Source organism: Malaclemys terrapin, chromosome 6 (genome assembly GCF_027887155.1).
Source record: "Malaclemys terrapin pileata isolate rMalTer1 chromosome 6, rMalTer1.hap1, whole genome shotgun sequence".
In the NCBI taxonomy this organism is placed as follows: domain Eukaryota; kingdom Metazoa; phylum Chordata; order Testudines; family Emydidae; genus Malaclemys; species Malaclemys terrapin.
Window position 1 is genome coordinate 733077 of NC_071510.1, and position 20191 is coordinate 753267.

Below are 20191 nucleotides of genomic sequence, written 5' to 3' on the forward strand. Positions count from 1 at the left end.
TGGCTGCTTCTTTCTGGTCAGGTCTGTCATTGGGGCGGCGATTTGGCTGTAATTCGGTACAAATCACCTGTAATATCCGGCCAAGTCTAAGAAGGATTGGACCTGTTTCTTTGACTTTGGGACAGGACACTTTTGGATAGCATTCACTTTAGCCTGTAGGGGGGTGATAGTTCCTTGACCCACCTGATGTCCAAGGTAATTCAATCTGTTTTGGCCTAGTTGACACTTTTTAGCCTTAACAGTTAGTCCTGCCTCCCTTATGTGCTCGAAGACTTTTCGTAGATGCTCCAGTTGTTCTGCCCATGAATCAGAAAATATGGCCACCTCATCAAGGTAGGCGACTGCAGATTCTCCCAATCCTGCTAGGAGACTATCTACAAGTTTCTGGAAGGTGGCGGGTGCATTTTGCAGCCTGAAAGGGAGCACATTAAATTCATACAGCCCCTTATGGGTGATGAAGGCTGACCTTTCCTGGGCGGATTCATCTAACGGTACTTGCCAGTATTCCTTGGTTAAGTCTAAGGTAGAGATGAACTGGGCACGTCCCAGTTTCTCCAGTAGCTCATCTGTGCGTGGCATTGGATAGTTGTCTGGGCAAGTTACAGCATTTAGCTTACGGTAGTCCACACAAAAGTGTATTTCCCCATCTGGTTTAGGAACCAGAACCACTGGAGATGCCCATGCACTTTCAGAGAGGCAGATTACACCCATCTGTTACATGTCGCAGATCATAGAATCATAGAATATCAGGGTTGGAAGGGACCTCAGGAGGTCATCTAGTCCAAACCCCTGCTCAAAGCAGGACCTAATCCCAACTAAATCATCCCAGCCAGGGCTTTGTCAAGCCTGACCTTAAAAACCTCTAAGGAAGGAGATTCCACCACCTTCCTAGGTAACCCATTCCAGTGCTTCCCCACCATCCTAGTGAAAAAGTTTTTCCTAATATCCAATCTAAACCTCCCCCACTGCAACTTGAGACCATTACTCCTTATTCTGTCATCTGCTACCACTGAGAACAGTCTAGATCCATCCTCTTTGCAACCCCCTTTCAGGTAGTAGAAAGTAGCTATCAAATCCCCCCTCATTCTTCTCTTCTGCAGACTAAACAATTCCAGTTCCCTCAGCCTCTCCTCATAAGTCATGTGCTCCAGCCCCCTAATCATTTTTGTTGCCCTCCGCTGGACTCTTTCCAATTTTTCCACATTCTTTTTGTAGTGTGGGGCCTCACCAATGTCGAATAAAGGGGAACGATCACGTCCCTCGATCTGCTGGCAATGCCCCTACCTATACAGCCCAAAATGCCGTTAGCCTTCTTGGCAACAAGGGCACACTGTTGACTCATATCCAGCTTCTCGTCCACCATAACCCCTAACTCCTTTTCTGCAGAACTGCTGCCTAGCCACTCGGTCCCTAGTCTGTAACAGTGAATGGGATTCTTCCGTCCTAAGTGCAGGACTCTGCACTTGTCCTTGTTGAACCTCATCAGGTTTCTTTTGGCCCAAACGTCTAATTTGTCTAGGTCCCTCTGTATCCTATCCCTACCCTCCAGCCTATCTACCACTCCTCCCAGTTTAGTGTCATCTGCAAACTTGCTGAGAGTGCAGTCCACGCCATCCTCCAGATCATTAATGAAGATATTGAACAAAACTGACCCCAGGACCGACCCTTGGGGCACTCCGCTTGAAACCGGCTCCCAACTAGACATGGAGCCATTGACCACTATCCGTTGAGCCCGACGATCTAGCCAGCTTTCTATCCACCTTATAGTCCATTCATCCAGCCCATACTTCTTTAACTTGCTGGCAAGAATACTGTGGGAGACGGTATCAAAAGCTTTGCTAAAGTCAAGGAATAACACATCCACTGCTAATAACACATCTCCCGTTCTATAGCAGTTTTGGCTTGAGGAGCCACGTGGTAAGGTTGGGCTCTAATTGGGCGAGCGTTACCTGTGTCAATGGAGTGGTATGCCCGTTCAGTCCATCCCGGGGTGGCTGAGAACATCGGTGTGAAGCTAGTGCACAGCTCCTTGATCGGCTGTTGCTGCATATGTCCGAGGGTCATGAAGAGGTTCACCTCTTCCACGCCACCATCACTTTTTCCTTCGTCGTAGATACCTTCAGGCCACTCTGCGTCATCTCCTCCCTGGGCTGTAAACTGAAAAACCTTTAATTCTCTGGAATAAAAGGGCTTTAGAGAATTAACATGGTACACTCTAAGCTTTAGGTTTGAGGTTGGGGACTCTATGAGATAGTTAACAGCTCCCAGGCGCTCTTGGACTGTGAATGGCCCTTCCCACGACCCTTCCATCTTATGGGCCTGGAGCGCCTTCAAGACCATGACCTGGCCCTCTACTTTGAAGGAACACTCTCTGGCATGTTTATCATACCAGGCCTTTTTCTCTTCCTGAGCATCTTTTAGGTTTAGCAAGGGCTAAAGAGTGTCGGAGGGTGTTTTGTAGGTTGTTTACAAAGTCCAAAATGTTAGTTCCTGAAGAAGGTGTAAACCCCTCCCATTGCTGCTTCACCAACTGTAATGACCCCTTAACTTCACGGCCATATACAAGTTCAACTGGTGAAAAGCCCAAACTGGGATGTGGTACAGCCCTGTCGGCAAAGAGCAACTGCTGCAACACTAGGTCCCAATCATTGGAGTCAGGGCCTGCTTTAGGCCGATTCCCTGGAATCAGGCCCTGTGCCTTAGGCACCATTTTAATTTTTTAATTTTTTGTACTCACCTGGAGGAGGTCCGCTCTGGGTCTTCGGCAGCATTTCAGCGGTGGGGGGAGGGGGGGAGCCTTCAGTGCCGCGGAAGACCCGGAACCGAGTGAAGGACCCCCCGCCGCCAAAGTGCCGCCAAAGACCCGGACCACCGCCTGGTATTCGAATCGGGCCCCGCAGGTCCTGAAACCGGCCCTGATTGGAGTGCTTATTTACGAATTTATGTATCATGGCCCCCAAAGTTCCATTAAACTTCTCCAGCAGGCCATTTGTTTGATGGTGGTAAGGGGTGGCAACCAAGTGGTTCACCCCATGAGCTTCCCAAAGACTTTTCATGGTCCCTGCCAAGAAATTAGTTCCCGAATCCATAAGGATGTCGAAGGGCCAACCTACCCTGGCAAAAATGTCTGTTAATGCCTGGCACACACTTTTAGCCCTGGTGTTGCTTAGAGCTAGTGCTTCTGGCCATCCGGTGGAAAAATCCATGGAAGTCAGTATGTACTGCTTTCCTCTGGGTGTCTTTTCAGGGAAAGGACCCAGAATATCGACAGCTACTCACTGAAATGGAACCTCAATTATGGGGAGTGGCTGGAGAGGGGCTTTGACCTGGTCTTTCCCACTCTTTGGCACACCTCACAAGACCGGACATAGGTAGAAACGTCCTTGCCCATTTCTCTCCCAGTGGAATGACTTCCCCAAACGGTCTTTGGTCCTGTTCACCCCAGCATGGCCACTAGGATGATCATGGGCTAAGCTCAAGAGCTTTACCCGGTACCTAGTTGGAACTACCAACTGTTTTTGAGGATGCCAGTCCTCCTGATGCCCACCAGAAAGAGTTTCCTTGTATAAAAGTCTTCTTTCTACAACAAACCGGAACCTATTAGAAGAGTTGAGAGGCGGTGGGTTGCTCCATGCTGCCGTCCAAGCTCCCTTGAGGCTCTCATCTGCTTCCTGCTTGGTCTGGAACTGTTCCCTTGAAGCGGGAGACATCAGTTCGTCACTGGATTGTGGACTTGGGCTTGGTCCCTCTGGAAGTGATGTAGGTGATGGGGTTGTTTCTGTTGACTGTGAACCACTCTCTGCTGGTACATTAGGTTGTATTTCAGGCTTTGGCTGAGCCTTTTGTGCAGGTTTAGTTGCTGCTGCCGGTGATGCCCTCTGGCGTTGAAGTTGCAGACGGGTTTGCAAGCGCTGGATTCAGTGCTGGCAATGGTTCTGGTGCTGGTTGCTCCGCCAGTTCCGGTTCTGGGACTGGCTGTGTCTGGGTCTCTGGGACTGGATCCACTACTGCTGTTGCAGATGTTGGCATGGGGTCCAGTTCCACCACTTAAGTCTGGGTCTCTGGTAACACAGACAGGGCTCTTGTAGAAGGCGCAGGAATGGAGCTAGGTGTGAAGGCTTGCTTAGCCTGGCTGCAGGTGACAATTCCCACCCTCTTGGCTAGCTTCACATGGTTGGCCAAGTCTTCCCCCAGCAGCATGGGAATAGGATAATCATCATAGACTGCAAAAGTCCACATTCCTGACCAGCCCTTGTACTGGACAGGCAACTTGGCTGTAGGCAAGTTAAAAGAGTTTGACACGAAGGGTTGAATCATGACTTGGGCCTCTGGGTTGATGAATTTGGGGCCCACTAAGGATTGGTGGATACCTGACACCTGTGCGCCAGTGTCTCTCCACACGATAACCTTCCTGCCCACACTCATAGTTTCCCTTTGCTCTGAGGGTATGTGGGAGGCATCTGGGCCTGAGGACCTTTGTTGTGACCCTGGTGCAATGAACTGCAATCTGTTGGGGTTTTGGGGGCATTTGGCCTTAACATGCCCCAGTTTGTTACATTTAAAACATCACCCAGCTGACTGGTCAGTGGGGCGAGGTGGGTTGCTGGAGAATGGTGTGGTGGGACAATAAGGTGTCTGGGGTTTTCCTTGGGGAGTAGGTCGGGCCTTGGACTGCCCCTGGTGGTAGGGTATTGGTTCGGGGTATCCCTTCTGATATCCGCCCAAACTGCGACCAGGGTTGTTCCTCTCTGCTTCCTCCATCTGTCTTGTTCCAATTTGCCCCGCGTCTCTGATGGTCTGGGACTGCTTGTATTGATCAGCATGAGAAGCAAAACTTTCTGCTGAGTTCATTTTCTTATCCCATAAACACTGTTTTACATCATCATTGGACATAGTCAGGAACTGCTCCTGTACAACCAAATCACACATTCCTTCAAAGCTAGTTACACCTCTTCCTTTGACCCATTTATCTAATAGATCCTTCATCTGGTTTCATAAGCCACATTACTTAGTCCAGACCCTCTCTTAAGGGTTCTAAATTTTACTCTGCAAGTTTCAGGTGTAATTTGAAATTGTTTCAAAACCAAATCCTTAGATTTACCATAGTCAGAAGCATCCTCAATAGGCATCTTGTTGACTATGTCCAAAGTTCTTCCAGTCAATTTTGCCATTAACGTAGTCATTTTTTGATCATCAGGAATTGCATGGAGGGTACACAGTCTCTCAAAGGTGATGAAATATTCACCAATGTCACTGGATTCATCATACTGCGGACATAGTCGCTCCCATTTGTGGATTTTTGGGGATGTCGAGCCACCTGCTGAAGGGTTCCGTCTCTTCCACTCCATCACCTCCAGTTCATGCTTCCTCTCTCTTTCCTTCTCCTCCTAAGCATGCTGCCTCTCTCTTTCCCTCTCCTCCTGAGCAACTTTTTCTCTGGCTACTTGTGCATCAATCTCCATTTGTTTGAATTCCATTTATCTTTCATGTTCCTTCTTTTTCTCTTCAGCCTACAACCTGGCTAATTCCATATTCTTCTGAACCTCACTTTCCGTCATTTTTGCTAACCTTCCTGCCCTTACTGTAGCCTAGCCCAAGAGCTAGGGAAAAAAAACAACTTGTGAATTCTCTTTCTGTAGCTTAACTACTCTGCCCTCAGGCAAAGAAAAAAAACCTCCAGCTGCTCTCAGCTTAAAAAAAAAAAAGTATCCCTTAAAAAAACTCCATTTTTTTTCAGACTGAGCCTTTTGCCTGCCTGTTCTTCCTCAGGCAACAAAGGAAAAAAAAACACTCCCTGGCTTTCAAGCAGCCAAAAGGAAAAATGTGTCCTTTTAAAATCCTGAGGTCTGTGCTTCTGGTTCAAAATGATCCCACCACATTGCCACATGTCAGAGTTCCCCCCCCCCCACACACACACTCTGAACTCTGGGGTACAGATGTGGGGACCCGCATGAAAGACCCCCTAAGCTTATTTCTACCAGCTTAGGTTAAAAACTTCCCCAAGTCACAAATTCCTTTCCTTGTCCTTGGATGGTATTGCTGCCACCACCAAGTGATTTACACAAAAATTCAGGGAAGGGTCACTTGGAATCCCTATCCCCCCAAAACATCCCCCCAAACCCCTTCACCCCCTTTCCTGGGGAGGCTTGAGAATAAAATACCAACCAATTGCATTTGCAATGTGAGTACAAACCAGACCGTTTGTCTTCGGGACACTGAAAATTAATCAAGTTCTTAAAAGAGAACTTTATTTAAAAAGAAAAAAATTAAAGAATCACAACCAGCCTATACAGAAAGCTGCAAACAGGGACTTTTTTTCCAGACCAGAAGATGCTAGTGGGGGATTTTGAAATGCCCATAGTGGTCCTGGGAGACTAGCATACCCCTTAGTCCCATGGCTCATGAAGCCTTACACAGGAAACCTGGATAGCAGTAGGGAGTGCTTCTATAATAGGTTCAGGATGACTGTGGAATGTGCATTTGGCAGATTAAAGGCGTGTTGGTGATGCCTCTTTGGCAGGCTAGATCTGAATGAGGAGAATATTCCCATGGTCATAGCTGCCTATTGTATGCTGCATAATATTTGTGAGGGTAAGGTGAAAGGTTTGCTCAGGGGTGGACTACTGATGCACTGCACCTGGCAGCTGATTTTGAACAGCCTGATACCAGGGCTATTAGAGGGGCACAATGGGGTGGGGCAATTCGAGTCAAGGAAGCTTTGAGACAACACTTTGAGAATGAGAACCAATAATGTATATTTCTATGCTGCAAACTGCAATGATTTATTAAATCGAGTTTTCTTAGGAAGTACTTGTGATGATTCACGGTCTAGGATTTCAGTAAGCAAAGGATTAAACTGCCTGTATATGTCTTGCTGCTGCCTGCTATCTCAATTTGTAGGACATAACTAAAGAGCAGTTATCTTTCAGATTCTTTGTTTTTACTAAATAAACAATCAACACACACACAAACGCTTAGTGGGAAAAGAAGGGACCATGGAAGAGCTGTGCATAGGTCCAGCTATAATTTTGAAAGCTGTTTGAGGGGGTGGGATGAATGGAAAACGGAGATGTTCCAGAAAGCATAAGGGAATGCATGGGTGGAGTTGTGGGGTGGGGCATGGAAAACAGTTCTGAATGTGCTGCAAGGGAGAGAAGGCATGCATCTGCTGTGACTGCAGTATTATGAGAAACTTATGCATCTCTGTTTTTATCATCTGCTTAGTGACATCCAAGAAAAAGTTCTGATTTTCTTTTCTGTCCTGCCATTCAATTTCTCTCCACTCCCTGCGTTCCATTTTTTCTGCATCAGAGTATTGCAGGACCTCCTAGAACATGTCTCCTGGCTCCATCTTAGCCGCTTTCTTATCTGGCGGAAGCACTCCCCTGGTGTGTAGGGGGCTCCCCTGAAGGCCACATCTGCAGCAGCACAAGAAACAATACACAGAAGCATGATTGTTAGTTCATGCACAACATTGAATCATTGCAGTTTAGCACCACCTCTTGTAACATACCACGCACTTTCTCACTGCCCTTGGCAAGCATACATCTCGGTGAACACACCAGGCACAGTGAGATTAGTCCAAGGGGGGAGGGGCATTCTACCTGGGGTAAATAGCAGTGGTGCTTATGAAAGGGATGTGGTGCAGGTGACTAGGGACAATATTGTAAATGCTCCAACACTTTTCCACAGGCGGGGGTCATTGAAGCAGATATCTCACTCCTGAGGGTAACCAAGGAAGCAAGGCTGCAACTGCTGCATACTTGCGGCTTCCAACCTGGTCCCTGTGCTGCTCACCTGTGTGCAGCTTTGGTTTGCACAAGTGATTGCTGAGTGGCGTGGGAAAGTTTCATTCAATGGGGGAAGGAACAAAGCAGCTCTGCCAAGGAACCTCCGACAAAGGACTACCAAGTACCTCTAGGAAAGTTTCCTAGAGATCTCTCTGGAAGATTCCTGTGAAATCTCAGTGTGCATCTGAGTATTCCACAGCACTGCTTAGCTGCACAGGAAAATGTCCAGCACACAGAAACACAGCCAGACTTGTACATTTCTATCCTTTCACCTACTTCTGCAGTACATGAAGCAAATGAGCACCATCAACTCAAAAAAACCACTTACCGAGGTCTCTTCTCCTGCTTCTTGCGCGCCAGAGTGGGAGTGCTGGGACTGGCTAGACCATTCCAGTGTGGAGAACAGTTCTTGACTGGTCAGCCCACCTGGCAAACCTGCCATGGGAGCCACATAATTCCGTAACTCCACCTCCTCGTCCATGACTCCATCCTCTGAGTTAGGTCACCTTTCCATCACCTCCAGCCCCACCAAAGCATCCATGGGGCTCTTGGCAATGGAGGTGGGGTCGTCGCCGAGGATAGCGTCCAACCATAGGCGTCAACTTCTGTTCCCACTGGTGGGTGCTTGACCCCCCTCTGCCCTGCCCCCACCCTGCCTCTTCCCACCCCTGTTCCGCCTCCACCCTGCCCTCATTCCACCCCCTTCCCCAAGTCCCCACCCCCACCCTGCCTCTTCCCACCCGTTCTGCCTCCACCCCACCCTCATTCCACCCCCTTCCCCAAGTCCCCACCCCGCCTCTTCCCCGCCTCCTCCCTTGAGCGTGCCGTGTCCCCACTCCTCCCCCTCCCTCCTGGAGCAGAAGTGCTGGGAGGGAGGGCGAGGAGCAGGAACGTGGCGTGCTCAAGGGAGGAGGCGGGGAAGAGGTGGAGGAAACTCAGCTGCTGGTGGGTGCGGAAAACCCGCTAATTTTTCCCCGTGGGTGCTCCAGCCCCAGAGCACCCACGCAGTCGGCGCCCATGCATTCAACTCCTTATAGAATAGGCAGGAGGCCTTCAGGACAGCACCAGTACAACAGTTTGCCTCCCTTGCCTTCTGGTATACTGGCCTCAGCTCCTTTATCTTCGTTCTGCACTGCTCTGTGTCCTGATTGTATCCCTTTTCACACAAGCCATGAGAAATCTGCCCACAGGTATCAAAATTCCTATGGAGCACAGCTGCAACTGCACAGCCTCCTCTCCCCAAATACTGAGCAGATCCAACAGCTCTGCATTAGTCCCAATGGGAGATGGACCCGGGTTGCAGCATGGAGCCACCATGGTCAGCTGGGAAGATGCGATGTGAGCTCTTCATGCCGAGCAAACAAGAAGTGGAACTTTAAAAATGTGTGGGGCTTTAAATGGGGAGGGGTGGTTGGTTGTTTATATGGTCGCAGGGCAGCAGCATTCGAACTGCTGACCAGAGTGGTCAGGATGGGCATTGTGGGACACCTCCTGGAGCCAATTAAAGCAGTAAAATCAAGCGTGGTGTCTACACTGGCACTTTGCCGCTAAACACCCCATGTCTCTTGTCGAGATGGTTTTATTTTGTCACCAAAACTGAAGAGTTTTGTCACCAAAAACGGCACTGCAGTGTGCACACCTCCACTGTTTTGCTGCCAAAAGCTGCCTTTTGCTAACAAAACTCTGTAGTGTAGACAAGGCCTGAATTTTCCAAGCCGGGGTTTGTTTTTTTAGTTTCAAGTTAACTGAATTCTAATGGTCCACCATTGTCTTTTCTTGGCTGGACAATGGGTGGGTACTTGAAGTGAGGCCTTGCCTCACTACACGATTTCATCAGCAACAGTCAGCTTTTGCTGACAAAACAGTGGAGGTGTGGTGTACACACTACTTTTGGCGGCAAAACTGCTGTTTTGCCGACAAAATAAAACCACCTCGACAAGAGGCATGGAGCTTTTTGCAGCAAAATTGAAGTGACAAAGCATCAGTGTAGATGCTGCCATTCGTTATGTCGACATAACTGGCCTCCCCCAGTATCCCACAATGCCCACTGTGACCGCTCTGCTCACTGTTTTGAACTCGGCTGCCCTGCATCTAGCTACCTCCCCTTGCAAAGCTCCCTGAAGCTTTGACATTCCTCAGCGGTGAGAGCGGAGGCTGTGGGAGAACTTGGAGGGAATCACAGAACCATTAATGTGGAATCGGCGGCAGGCAGAGCGGGCTGCTGCATGTGGGGAAGAGACGGCTGTGCTGTGCAGAGCCGGGGGCAGATGTGGGAGGGTGTCTGAACTTACAGAGACAGCTTGCCGACACACTGTCCCCCAACACACACACTTCCTCAACACACACTGTGTCTCTCTCTCACATATATACTCCCCCTGCAATATCTCACACACTTCCTCAACACACACATACACTGTTTCTGTCACTCCACTCTCTCTCTCACACACTCAACCCCTCCTCTCCCCACCACACACTTGGGCTGAAAAGCAGCTGGCAATCTAGTTGGATGCCCATGGAACAATGGGATTGAGAAACCTGCATCATAGAATCATAGATTATTAGGGTTGGAAGGGACCTCAGGAGATCATCTAGTCCAACCCCCTGCTCAAAGCAGGATCAATCCCCAAATGGCCCCTCAAGGATTGAACTCACAACCCTGGGTTTAGCAGGCCAACGCTCAAACCACTGAGCTATCCCTCCCCTTATGTGATGCTGTACCTGCCCCATGAGGCATTGCAAACGCTTCCCAAAGCACCTTGCAGCCAGTTACACAGTGGATAGCTACCACAATGCACTGCTCTCTGTGTCAATGCAAGAGCTGCTAGTGTGGATGCACTCTGCCAACACAAAGAGCATAGTGTGGACATGCAGCAGTGGTTTAATTAAAGCGGCGTAACTATTGTTGACAAAACTTTGTAGTGTAGACAAGGCCTAAGCTTCATGTGAACAGCTAGCTAGGGAGGATCCGCTCCCTGCTGCGAGGCGTACTTGGCATCGCAGTGCCGGCCATGAGCATACTATTCTATAGACAGAAATACATACAGAACCCCAGGCTGTGTACAAGTCTCATAATGATCATCATGTTCAGACCGTTTCATAAAAGACTTTACTTGATACACTTTTACAGTTGCATAAAACCAGTTGATTCAACACCTTATTCTTTGGGGTTCAGACCCTGTTCTCCCCTTGGGGTGTCAGGACCCTGATTGTCACATGCAGTTACTGGAGTTCTTTGAGATGCTCTCTCTGTATGAGTGCTCCGCTATCTGCCCTCCTTCCCCTCTACTTTGGAGTCCTTGCTTCTGGCCAGGTTTCGTGGGTGAGAAGGAACTGGAGCAGCAGAGGGACTGTCCTTCCCATATGCCCTCAGATTGGGGCACTAGGATATATAGAGCGTAGGTACGGACTCCACACACTGCTACCACAAATCTCCTATCAAAAGCACACACGTGCATGCACACCTAAAGTGAAGCACCCATAGAGAGAGAGCGTCTCAAAGAACTCCAGTTACTATACAAGTAAGTAACCTCTCCTTATGTTACAGCCAAGATCCAACTGAGATCAGGGTCCCTTTGCGCCAAGCACTGTACGTATTTAACCCACTGGTGTGTGTGTGTTGTAGGGTGTCGTCTGTGCCAATTCTCAGAGGATGTGAGTTGTTACTGCCCCTAGATGCAGAGGGGCTGTAGTAGCTTTTAGTGATGGGGGGTCCCATCCCAATACATACACTGTAAGAACTAGTCCCTGCCTTGACAAATTTACAGTCTAAACAGACAAGACAGATGAAGGTTACTTACGTGACCTGATATCTTCAGTTAGAACCTTCATCAACCAGTTGATTCCTCCTTTCCTCGTGTCCTTTTTATGACAGGAAAAAAACAGCCCAAAACTGAGAGTGGCCTAAAGAAAGTGTCTTTCCACCCTATCTGATTTTTTTCATGTTGCTTTTTAATTGCAGGTGTGATTAAGCCCACGCAATATAAACCAGTTCCCGATGAAGAACCCAATTCAACAGATGTAGAAGAAACTTTGGAACGAGTAAAGAACAATGACCCTAAACTCGAGGAAGTCAACCTTAATAATATTAGGGTATTCAGTTTCCCCTTCCTACTGCAATTAACACTTCACAGGGAGACAGGATGTGTGTTATCTAGAGGACAAAGGCCAAGCACACCTTGCTGTGCAGAAGAATAGGTTATTGTCACAGCAGCCTGTGTTGGCCACTATTGGCAAAAGGACAAGTTATGGTTAGATTCTGAACTCCTTGCTTATGTAGAAATCGACAGGGCTGCTTGCAGAATAAGGCACTGCTCAACAGAAGTTAGGCATCAGAATCTGGCTTTGGGTTGTTTTAGGATGTTTTTGAGGGGGTTTCACAGTCTGTCATCAGAGCGTACCTACAGTCAGAAAAAATGCTGTGCTTTGGGTTTGCATTGTATTTACAGGGAAAGCTAACTGTGCATGTGGCTAGATGCCATGTACAAACACGGTGCAAGACTGGCAGAGCAAGGAGCTTTCAAAATAATACATACGGAGTCCCTAGGTCAATGTTAGCTGCTTCACTGCAGGAATTTATTAGTAAAACTGTGCAGAAAAATTACACTGATGTAACACTAAGGCTGGTAATTTAATTACACAAAAGACAGTGTTTCGCATTGCCCTCTTGTGCTAATGATACTGTATTGTCTGCCAAAGGCTGTGTGGTACTGAACGAAGTGGTATGGCTTGTAATGAAAGAGCTCATATAGGCATCTGTGCATGGCTGTGAAGTTAAAAGGTGCTGTGAGAAACCACCATTCTACATTACCTGACATGGCTCATTAAAATCTAGGGTTTTCTCTGGGCTTTTCTTGTTAAAGGTGACATGCAAAGGACAAGAAATTGTGCTTGTATACGCTTATATTTCTCCTTAAACCTGCTAAAGGAGAGGGAAAGGAGTTCTGGCTGTTAAAAACTTGGTTTCTGTTAACTTCTCTTGAACTCCTGTGCATGGGCAACATGCCTTCGTTGCTGTTTTCGTTTGGCGGCTGGGAAAGCACCCATTACTGTTTTCTAGTCCAGTCCAACCATGGAAGGTAAAACCAAATACTCAATTTAAAACAAGCAGAACTACCCACTCTTCCCTACCAGCTCTTTCTTTTTTCCACAGACCTCCCATAAAGAAGCAAATCAGGGCACATGCACAGCTTTGCAGGTCACCTTTTAAATGCACACACAGCACCAAATACATACACGCCAGCTGAATGATAATGGCTTCAGCTCCCTTCCTTGCCGGCCTATGCCCTCTGTATGTGTTTGAGTGATTATGTATTCAGATAAATGCAGATGAGGTTCCTGTGTGTGCAGTTAGCAATGCTGGTGCCATTAACTGCATGCGCACAGTCCTTAAAACCCTGGCACGTGTGCACATCCAGCCAGTTGCAACGTTTCATAGATAAAGGATTGCATTTTCAAAAGTGACTTGTGACTTGGGGGTGCAACTTGAGACCCCTGGAATGGAGCCTGCTCACAGGTGGCAGGGGCTCTCGAGGCGTCTCTAGTTGGACTAATGATCTGAAGTGCCATTTCTGAAAACATGGCCAAAGATCCATGACTGCACTATTCACAGATGGGCATACGAGTAGTCGTGTTAAAGCCATAGCACGCCAGTGATCCCGGGGAAGCACTCCTCATTGAGGACTATGGAAATGGTCAGTTTGAAATTTTAAAGAGTCACTTGGAAGTTATCACCGTCTGAAAAGGGTTTGTAAAGTATTGAATGGGAAAGAAATACTCTTAGCTTGTGAGAGCTCGGAACGGGCACACAGATACTTGCCAAACTCTCCTAGTTCTCCTCCGAAAGTCACCAGTGACAGAGGGAGGGAGAAGAGTGGGCCTGATTCTGAGAGTTGAGGATACACTGCCTCTCCACGAGCTGCTTAACTGTCAGGGTCAGGCTGTGATCCTGCAAGTGGAGCCTTCCGGCATAAGCGCCATGCAGGCCGCTCGCTGGATCCAGGCCTGAGGAGGGCGATTATTTCCCAGCCATGACTTGGCGGTGGCTGGTGCAGTGGATAGCAATAGTAGAACTCATGTACACCCTGTGCTTTACCTACTCAAAGCACTCTGTAAACCTTAGCTCCATAAAGCCCCACAAGGCCCAGGGAGGTGAGCCGGACAGTGGGGAACCCAAAATGTGGTGAGGTGACTTGCCCAAATCCAGGCAGTGAGTGAGTGAGTGGCAGCGCTGGGATCAGGCATTCCTGTGCTGCTTGGGCCATGCTGACTACAAGCACTACTTTACGATCTAGGTTTAGCTTTCTGCCTCTTCCTAAATAATCCAGTTGTGCCATTTCCACTATAAAGAAAGCTTGTTGTATTTCATCCACCCAGTGCACGCTCCTTTTTAAAATATTTGTTTAAGGAGTGTACCGGGAATCTGAATAAAGATGACTGCCTTTCTGGGCCTTCTTTTCACAGAATATTCCCATACCAACTTTAAAAGCATATGCTGAAGCACTGAAGAATAATTCCTATGTAAAGAAGTTAAGCATAATAGGAACAAGAAGCAATGACCCGGTAGCCTATGTAAGTACCAGACCTTGTTGTGTGTGATGACAGGCTAATTGCTGTGGGAAGGTTGTAAGTGGAATTGTTGTCTTGCAAGAGAAATTGTTTAAAGCAACCTGCAAAGGGGAAAAAAATCTTGGTGCCCTTTTTTGTACCTTTATATTGTATGAAAAATGCCAGAGATGGGAAACTGAGGCACAGAGAGACTAAGTGATTTGCCCAAGGTGTCACAGGCAGCCTGTGGAGAAGTAGGGGCTTGAACTCGGGTCTCCAGAGTCCCAGGCTAGTGCACTGGGCCACTCTTCCTATTATTTATTATTCAATACCAATGCTCTCCCATTTGTGACTGCAGGCACTGGCTGAGATGTTAAAAGCCAACGGTGTATTGAAGAGCTTGAATGTGGAATCCAACTTCATTTCTGGGTCCGGGATCCTGGCTCTGATCGAAGCACTCCAGCACAATACTTCACTGATCGAGCTCAAAATTGACAACCAGGTAAAACAAACCCCAACTTGACCTCTTAGATTGAATAAAAAATATTCTGTTGGGGGGCCTCAACCAGGTAAAACAAACCCCAACTTGACCTCTTAGATTGAATAAAAAATATTCTGTTGGGGGGCCTTGTATCAGAAAATGTGGGGTTTGGCTCACCTGATGTTTTCTAGACAATCACTCTAAAAAACCAACAACTGGTGGTGGGGGATAGTATGTGTAGATGGCTTGACAAGTGGCTAGTCCACATAGAGGATTACTGCCAGCTAATGGAGTAACTCCCTGAGGCCGAGCGGTAGAGCGCTGTGCGGAAGGTTCTGGCCGGGCAGTGTGGGGGGAGGCCCCGTGCAATGTTTGCTGGCACTGTGAGATGTACTGTAGAGTCAGCAGGAGGCAGTCAGGAGATCAAAGACCAAAATAACAGGGCAGCCCTCAGTTGTAACCTGCTTTTCCATTCTCTTTTAATAAAGAGCCAGCCGCTGGGCAACAAGGTGGAAATGGAGATTGCAAACATGTTAGAAAAAAATAGCTCCCTTTTGAAGTTCGGGTATCACTTTACACAGCAAGGTCCCCGGCTTCGTGCATCTAACGCCATGATGAACAACAATGATCTTGGTGAGTCTGCCTACATGCCTGCTTGCATGCATTCTTCCATGCTCCCCATAGTCCGTGGTGCTGGCACTCCCCAGAGGTGTGCTTCTCGGCAATTCCCATCAGCTGTGAATGTAGCTGGTGCGTGTTTCCCCTCCTGCTCTCTGGCGGGCACACTGATCGAGAATCTATGGAAATAAACAAGTCAGGTGAAATTTCACCCACTTGAATCGGAAGGGGCTGGTGCTTGCTAGGGGAGAGCCTGATTCTCTTCCTGCTTTCTCCTGCTGAGAGGTACCGGCTCCACCAGCCGTTCCACTCGGTCATTGGGCTGGTGGTGGAGTAAAGCGCTACTCAGTGTGAGTAAGACAATCGGCTTCTGGCCCAGAGTAAGATGCTGTGCAGGGCAAGGGTGGCAGAATCTGGCCTTAACCAAACAGGGTCTCCAGTGATACTCAGAGGCAGTGAGCTCTAGTGCTGGGGAGTTTGGCATTTCCATGTGCTTTGTTAAGCCGTAGTTGGCAGGATTAGTGCTGGGAAGCCCGGGCGGCTGCTGCCCTGAACTGGATTAGCAGAGCCCTTCGCTTTCCTGGGCTGCCACCCTTCCACAAACACTGCTTCCATCCCCACTTTAATGGGGAAAGGGCAAGCAGAAGAGTCAAGCTCTGAAGACTGACAAGTTTGGCACATTCTTTTGAACGAATCAGGTGTGTTTAGGGGTACAAGGCCAAATTCTGTTCCCAGTTCGATCTGGGCACCCCAATTGAAGTTAAAGAACTGCATGCGATGACAGTACTTCCCCATCATTTCTCACTGATCTGGGCAGTGCTGTGGGCACTAGCTGACTGACAGTTGCTTGGCAACAGCCTCACATGCTGAACTGGAAGAGTACCCAGTGGAGCCTGTTGGAACACAAGTAAAAGAACCGACCTCATTTCTAGTGAGCTTACACAAGGATGAAATTAACATACAGCTCCCTAGACAGACTGGCTAAGAGGAGGTGCCTGGGAAAAGATTTACCATATAAATGTCTGCCCTGAATAAACAGCAATAAACTGGAGCCGTATATTTTGCTCTTAACATAGTTCACCAGCATAGTCTAACCATTTTGTGTCCTTTACGACGTGAGTCTACTTCAATTTAAAAAGCTACTGAATTAGAGTACACCTCTACCCCGATATAACGCGACCCGCTATAACATGAATTCGGATATAACGCGGTAAAGCAGTGCTCCGGGGGGGAGAGGGGGGGAGGCTGCGCACTCCGGCAGATCAAAGCAAGTTTGATATAACGCAGTGTCACCTATAATGCGGTAAGATTTTTTGGCTCCCGAGGACAGCGTTATATCGAGGTAGAGGTGTACCTCTAACTGAGACTAAGGACTGCTGTGCTGAAAAGCACTGACTTATGACTTGGTGCTCTCTTTTCCTTGCAGATTTCTGTATATTACTTTGTGTGTGTGTTCAACCTGTTGAGGTTTTTAAACAAATGGACTGGATTTTGTCTCCAGCTAGTCTGCTGTTCGCAGGGCAGTGTAATACTCCTGGGGGGATTCTGCACCAAAAAATGGAAAATTTGGTGCACAATATTTTAAAATTCTGTAAAATTTTGCATATTTTATTTGTCAAAATAACCCAATATAATCACATCGGTTTCAATTATTTTGGTAATTTTTTTCAAAATACCTGTCAACAATTATGTCTGTGACAATACAGACAACAAAAAAGATTGAGGAATTTTTTTTTTTTTTTTGACAAATAAGATTCCTTACTAGGAACTAGTAAATGGATAAAAGCCACATGTTCAACCAGAAATTCACTGCTCACTGACTCTCGGATCAGAGCTGGTTTTCATAAACTTGGAATGTATGCACATCACCATGTTAATCAGAAAAAAGGAACTACGTTTTATTTTTCACTCCTGCTTCTTTTTGGTTGATAAGTTGGTGACTTTGCCTGTCATGCAGCTGTTGTATATTTTGCCTCCTTGATCATGAGAACTGTACAGAAGATCTCTGGTTTGGTTCTTGTTTGCAGCTCGTATACATCGCTCTGATGGCCCCTGGCATAACTTCTCCGCTCTGCAACTGGACGATGTCTAAGTACCGACAGAATTTTTTCCCTACTGACAATAGCTCTCTATCTGTGCTCCACCACTTGTGCTCTCCGCTGCCACCACCTGGCTCAACTCAAACTTGTTTTTACTCTCTAGCTTCTATTTTACTGCTCTTGGCTCAACTGCAGGCACTCCTGTTCTTCAGGGTACTTTGTATGATCTAGCATGCTAGAGGGAGGGAAGGATTTTTACATTCATCCTATGAGCTAATTTCTGCAATCTCCCTTTTCTGGCTGCTTTTTCTTTTCCTCTGTATTTATTTCAAATATATAAACTGTGTATGTATCCACTTTAAAACCTTCTCTGAAAATGCTCACTAATGTGTGGAGAGGAGCAGAAAAACGTAGCTCAGAGATTAATGAGGGAAAGCCTGTTTGGGCAGGGACACTTTCTCTGAGGTAGGAAGGCCTGTATTAAGCTATAAGGAAGCAGTAAAAGATAAGGACTGGATAAGAAGCCATACTCCCCTTGTGCAGCTGCAGGCATTCACCAGCTATTCTGTCCCTGCCTCTTATATGCTGATCTCTACCTGACGAGAAGCAATCAGGGAGGGATGTAACTGAGCTAGCAAACTCTTGTTTAACAGAACCCTATGAACTCTGTCCCCATTAGAAGTCGATGATAGTTACTTCAATTTTGGGGCTTTTTTTTAAACAACGTAGATTTTTAAACTGATGTTAAAGACCCTGGTCTGTGTTCTCAAGGTCACACATAAACTTTAATAGAAGAGATGAGGTTAAATCCTCTGGACTGCTTTGAAAATCTCAACCCTGAATCAATGGATGGCAGCTGAAGCCAGATGCATTCAAATTAAAAATTAGGCACAAATTTTTAATGAGGGTGATTAACCACTGGAACAGACACCCAAGAGAAGTGGTGGATTTTCCATCTCTTGATGTCTTCTGATAAAGACTGGATACCTTTCCGGAAGAGATGCTTTAGCCTAACACACGTTATTGGGCTCAATGCCGGCGTAACTGAGTGAAATTCTCTGGCTTGAGCTATACAGGAGGTCGGGTTAGATGATCTAGTTGTCCCTTCTGGCTTTAAAATCTATGGAAAACCCCCCAAACGTTTCCCATCACATGAGTTTTGTTCTGGTTTTAAACTGTCTGTGGATACACCTGCTATCCACGTGTGCAGCGTCTGCCTTGACTGACCCTTGTTCCTGTTTTTTTTTCAGTGAGGAAGAGGAGACTTGCAGACTTGAATGGGCCTTTCTATCCCAAGTGCCGAATTGGGGTGTAGTTCCCGGCTGTGAAGATCGTGCCTGGTGGTTTGTGCTATACCCTGGAAATCCGAAGGCAAAGTGCCTGCACAAAATATCTGTGGTGCCTGAGTTCTGTGTTGCATAATTATGCACTAAAGGTTTAAATTAACTAGCGATTGTAGGTGACGATTTGATCAAATATCACTAATGATGTTTTCTTTAGAGTCAAGCCGAGTCAATCCAGTTACAAGTTGCCAATTTTAAGCAGTCTTGGTTTAGAATACATCACAGCACAAAAGTGACTGTTAATTCACCCATGACTTAATTTCGCTTAGGATTTCCTGTGTGGTGTTTCAGATATATTTAGAATGTGTTATGCATGAGTGGAAAAAATTACTGCTCTACACAAGTTGCATAAGTATTTAAAAAAATACTTTATTGTTTCAACTTGCTTATCTGTTTGACAAGCATTTCTACTCTCCCACCACAATGCTATCCCATCCCTTTCGAGGACTTGTAAATTACAATTAATTACCATCATTTGCTGATTTTATTTGCAGACAGGATGTTAAAAGCACCCATATTTTTCCCCAAAAAGAATTCATCTTTTTTATTGCCCTCCACCCAATGAAAAGACCGTAAGGCCACTGATTATAAAGTAATGGCTCCATAAAAACAGAGCAGTAGGTATTAGATGGGACGTTAAAATCTTCCTGTCTCCTTTTGCATGGATATGTAAAACCATTGCTTTAAGAGATTGGGAATGAAATCCTGACTCCACTGAAGTCAGGTGCAAACTCTCATTGACTTCAATAGGGGCAGGATTTCCCCCTGGATTTTCTCTGGAAATGTGCCTCCTGTGCTTTTACTGGGTCGTGCTGGAGCCCTGACTCGTAATTCTGGGTTTCTGGCTGGATGACCGTTTTATTTATCTGTAAAACTTCTTGTTCTGCTAGAGATTTTATTTTACCAACATCCCAAATTTCTGAATAGTGCACTCTAATAAAGAAATTACTTGCAAATACCCTGCCTGTGAATCCATGTAGTCCAGGATGCCAGTTGAGTGGAGTTGGATAAACACACCAGGCAGTTGGGTTTGTGTAGTGATAAAACCCCACTGCCTTTCTAGGGACACATGCAGCCTCTGAGCATGCAGTGAGTTCCATTAACCCACCTCAATCCCACTGACTCCAGGGGGAGCCTGGGCTGCACAGCAGGAAGTCTGCCCATGCAGAGCCATTGCCAGATGGTGGCCTTTGTTTATACACTAAAGAATCCATCCCAACAATCTAATACACAACCTCTGCCTGCTGCTGTTCCCAGTGCAGTTCTGCAGTCTGTGCCTTGGGGTACAGCAAAACGGCCACTCATTTCAACAGAATTTTTGCATGAATCAGGATTGCAGGCTTTGGCCCTGATTTGCTATGTCACTTTAACCTTGAG

General features: G+C 46.9%; 2 protein-coding genes across 6 annotated transcripts in view; one reads left to right on the forward strand and one right to left on the reverse strand.

The window, feature by feature from the left end:
• Positions 1–19772, forward strand: part of TMOD1 (tropomodulin 1) — a 105236-nt gene extending 85464 nt beyond the window's left edge. For 2 of the 3 annotated variants that reach the window (XM_054031746.1, XM_054031748.1), the window contains 5 exons: positions 11749–11879; positions 14250–14357; positions 14692–14835; positions 15303–15447; positions 18722–19772. In XM_054031746.1, coding sequence (XP_053887721.1) covers positions 11749–11879; positions 14250–14357; positions 14692–14835; positions 15303–15447; positions 18722–18786 — 593 coding nt within the window. In that variant the 3' untranslated portion in view covers positions 18787–19772. Of the gene's footprint in view, positions 1–11748; positions 11880–14249; positions 14358–14691; positions 14836–15302; positions 15448–17459; positions 17525–18721 lie in introns of all 3 variants that reach the window. The other variant, XM_054031747.1, reaches the window with a different exon arrangement.
• The window catches only part of TSTD2 (thiosulfate sulfurtransferase like domain containing 2), a 46728-nt gene continuing 32813 nt past the window's right edge, over positions 6277–20191 (reverse strand). Inside the window, exon 11 of one of the 3 annotated variants that reach the window (XM_054031744.1) lies at positions 6277–7418. In XM_054031744.1, the coding sequence (XP_053887719.1) occupies positions 7328–7418 (91 nt within the window). In that variant the 3' untranslated portion in view covers positions 6277–7327. Of the gene's footprint in view, positions 7419–15457; positions 16326–20191 lie in introns of those variants that run through there. The other 2 variants (XM_054031743.1, XM_054031745.1) reach the window with 2 other exon arrangements.